The sequence below is a fragment of the Coccomyxa subellipsoidea genome (genome assembly GCF_000258705.1).
Source record: "Coccomyxa subellipsoidea C-169, whole genome shotgun sequence".
In the NCBI taxonomy this organism is placed as follows: domain Eukaryota; kingdom Viridiplantae; phylum Chlorophyta; class Trebouxiophyceae; family Coccomyxaceae; genus Coccomyxa; species Coccomyxa subellipsoidea.
Genome location: NW_005178019.1, coordinates 599,235 through 602,587, shown reverse-complemented (window position 1 = coordinate 602,587; position 3,353 = coordinate 599,235). Strand labels below are relative to the sequence as shown.

The window sequence follows — 3,353 nt, the reverse complement described above, 5'->3', positions numbered from 1 at the left end:
TAACAAACATGATGCACTATCAAGACTCAGAAAGATGGGGCCTGCTTTAAACTTGCGTGAGTTGGCTACAACCCAGCACATCGGTCATCACCCTGTAACCCTGGAGGGAAGGTTTACAACCACCGGCAAGGCAAGCACCTTGCGCTTGGGACACCACTGACGCACGCTTCACGCCGTTTTTGATCGCGGAGACGAGGCTAACATTTTCCTCTACTATTGCAGGAGGCAGCGTCGACCTGCAAGTGGCAAGAACTACGCGAAGTTCTTCTGCTAACACTGATGTGGCACTTGGTGACCCCGCTCACCTGGCACTGTTGGCCGCCGGCGGTAGCAAGACCGGGGGGACCGCGTCAGGTGCACTCACCAACAGATTCAAATAAAAAAAATTGTTGTAGAAGTCAGTCCTTTGCACGCCTGCCATTTGAGTTGCTTCCCTCAAGCATGGGAAAACAAGGCCTAGTTCATGGCCTGCCTTGCTGGTTCACCATGATTGCAGCAGCATGGCAGTAATAAGATTTGACCATTGTGCCTGCAATTTGCGGCGTATGGGCATCAGTTGCTCAACTTATTAGATGAAACTGAGCAAGGCTGGTGAGACAAAATGGCATTTGCGGTGGTACAGGCGCACACAGCAGTGACTGGCAGGAGGGAAGCTGGTCTTCATCGGGGTGTGCGCCCCCCGTCTCTCCGCCACCGCATGTCCCACACTGGGGGGACCCGTCCCCCCGGAACACTGCAGGGGACAGCCGCACCCTCATACTAATGGAGTACGCGGATCAGAAATCGCTGCACGCTGCCATTTCCCGAGGGCGGCTGCAGGGAAACCTGGTGAGTCACACGCTTTGAACGCCTTCAATTCAAATGGAGACTCATGAGAGTTTTGGGCGCCAATTTTGTGAGGCTGAACTACGTGGTGCTGATCCGAACGCATCACCGAGCCAAGTGTGGATTGTCACCTTCGTCTCTTGTTGCAGCGATACAGGAGGTTAAGTGCATGACACTATCAGAAGCATGTGCTCCTCTGTATTTACAAATTTCTCATATTCTGAGAGTTGGCCGCGGCTGGCGGGGGCGGTACAAATACTGAGCACCGTGCCCACGGTTGACTGCGTCTTACTTGGATCTGGCCAGTCCACCAAGGGGGAGAAATTCTGCAGCTTTTCCATGCAGCTTGTCTGCAGACGCACCTTGCCTTCGGCAGGAAAAGCGTGTATAAATAACAATAATTCTGAGATGCATGCATGCATGCATGTCCAGGCTATGAGTGCACAGCGCATTTGTGCGTTACTGTGTACAACAGCAGCTGGTTTGAACCTGTGGGTTCCTGTCAGTTTCTGCTCTTGCAATCCTGCCCGCTGTTGCGCACAATTTAATCGCAACAGTGAGCAGAAGGGCGTTTAAATTAAGTTGTGCTCACATCTGGTGTGAAAAAGTGTTTTCTCATCATGCTTTTGTGTTCTGCAGGAGGCGATTCTGCTGTGCGCGATGGACGTGGCTTCAGGAATGAGCCATTTGCATTCCATGAAAATTATACACGCGGACCTGAAACCGGCAAATGTTCTGCTCAAGAGCGCGCATGCGTCTGCAGACGACCCCCGCGGCTTCACCTGCAAGGTTGGTCACCTCCGTCTGTATTTTTTGTTTCACAAAAGAGAAAAAAACAGTGAAGTAGCTCGAGCAGTCTTGGCGGAATCCGTAAAGTGTCAGTAATCGAGGTCGATCTGGCTTCACCTGCAAAGCAGACTCCCTCTGTCGTTGCTGCAATGCATCCAATACCCTCAGATCACTCGTACATGGGAGGCTCTCAATAAAGGCTCAATTAATGTTAACATCATGACTTGAATCACAGCTGGATTTTAGCCCCTCCTGCGTAATTCTCAAAGGGGTGTGCACAGGCGGCGTTGCAATATGGCACTCTCTGAATGAGCAGTCTGTAAGGTGGGATTAAAATGCACGAACGTGGTTTCTTGCTTTGCTGCATGCTGAGTTGCTGACTGGACGGTGCGTGTGCGTGCAGATCGCTGATTTTGGGATGGCCCGGATGCTGTCGGCGGATGACAGCTACATTTCAACTGAGACTCTTGGTGAGTAACCTGCACCCCTTTCCATCCAGTTCAATGCAAGCACATGCTCACGTGCAATGCATCTCTTATGTGTGTTAATCCATGCATTTTTGTTTGAGGCAATGTGCATGCTATGCATGTTGCCTCAAACTCACCCCTCCCATTCGGCAGCCTTGCGAGCACTTGACAGGTGCACTGCTCTCTTCATGTTCACAGACCCAGATGCATCAACACGCAGAGCGCCATTAGATCGGCAATTGTCTTGTGCTGGGTAATGTTTTTTTTTTGCTGCATAGTGCTTTGAAAGAAGCAATGTGAAGCTTTCATGCGGCAACTTGCTGGAGATCCCTGTCAGCATGCTGCTCGTTGCTAGGACTTCGTGCATTTGGATCAGCAATCTGCAGCTTAACAAGCTACAAAGAGCATCATATCTCTGCTTATGGCCTCTCAAGGGTCGTCAACATAAAAAGATTCCCGGGGATAGGATGAGGTGGCAGTATTTAATGGGGACGAGGATGTAGTCTTGAATGAGTTTGCTGGATTACTAAGCTTCTGCTGACTCATGCGCAGGGTCTCTGCCATATCTGGCCCCAGAGGTGCTGCAGCTGAACAAGGTGACTAAGGCTGGTGACGTGTACAGCTTTGCTGTGTTACTACTGGAGATGTGGGTCGGGGGCGGTGCCTATCAGGACCAGAACTACCACCAGGTGAGTTTTGCATGCAAGATGTCTCCTCATGTACTGTAGGTATTGATGACCAAAGGAATGATCCAGATCCGAAATCTGGGTTGCAACAGACAGCCACAAAGCATTTGTGGATATGGGAGCAGACCTAGTGCGTGTTGCACAGATTCCTATTCCTTGAAAGTACTGCACCGCAGTTCAAATCAAGAATGTTTTGAATGGTCAGTTATGATCCTTCAGCCTAGAGGAGCCAAATTATTGAGGATGGTGCATGCAAAGAGATTTGGTCAAGTGTGCTTTTGCCTGGCCTAATTTGTGCAAGGCTCTTCCAAGTTACAGCAAGGGGACGATGAGAGGCAATATATATAGTATACACCGTTGGTACTGATTTCCCACAGCAGCACCTGGCAGGAAAGGTGCGAAGTAATAGTTGTAATTGCTGAGTCAGCTGCTGACATGTGCCAGCACCTGCGCACAGGTGCTGTACAGCGTCTTCTGCGGCCTCCGGCCTCTGGTGCCGGCCGACATGCCAGCCGCGTACCGCGCTCTGCTCGAAGACTGCTGGGCCGCGGACGCAAAGCTCCGGCCGACCTTTGATGGCATCTTG

General features: G+C 51.0%; 1 protein-coding gene across 1 annotated transcript; it reads left to right on the top strand.

The window, feature by feature from the left end:
• Positions 1-1,473: 1,473 nt before the first annotated feature.
• Positions 1,474-3,353, top strand: COCSUDRAFT_8577 (kinase-like protein; the record flags this gene model as incomplete). The annotated part of the gene is made up of 4 exons (XM_005642884.1): positions 1,474-1,614; positions 2,018-2,084; positions 2,634-2,790; positions 3,236-3,353. Coding segments are annotated over 4 exons (483 nt in total), but the record flags the coding sequence as incomplete, so codon positions are not given.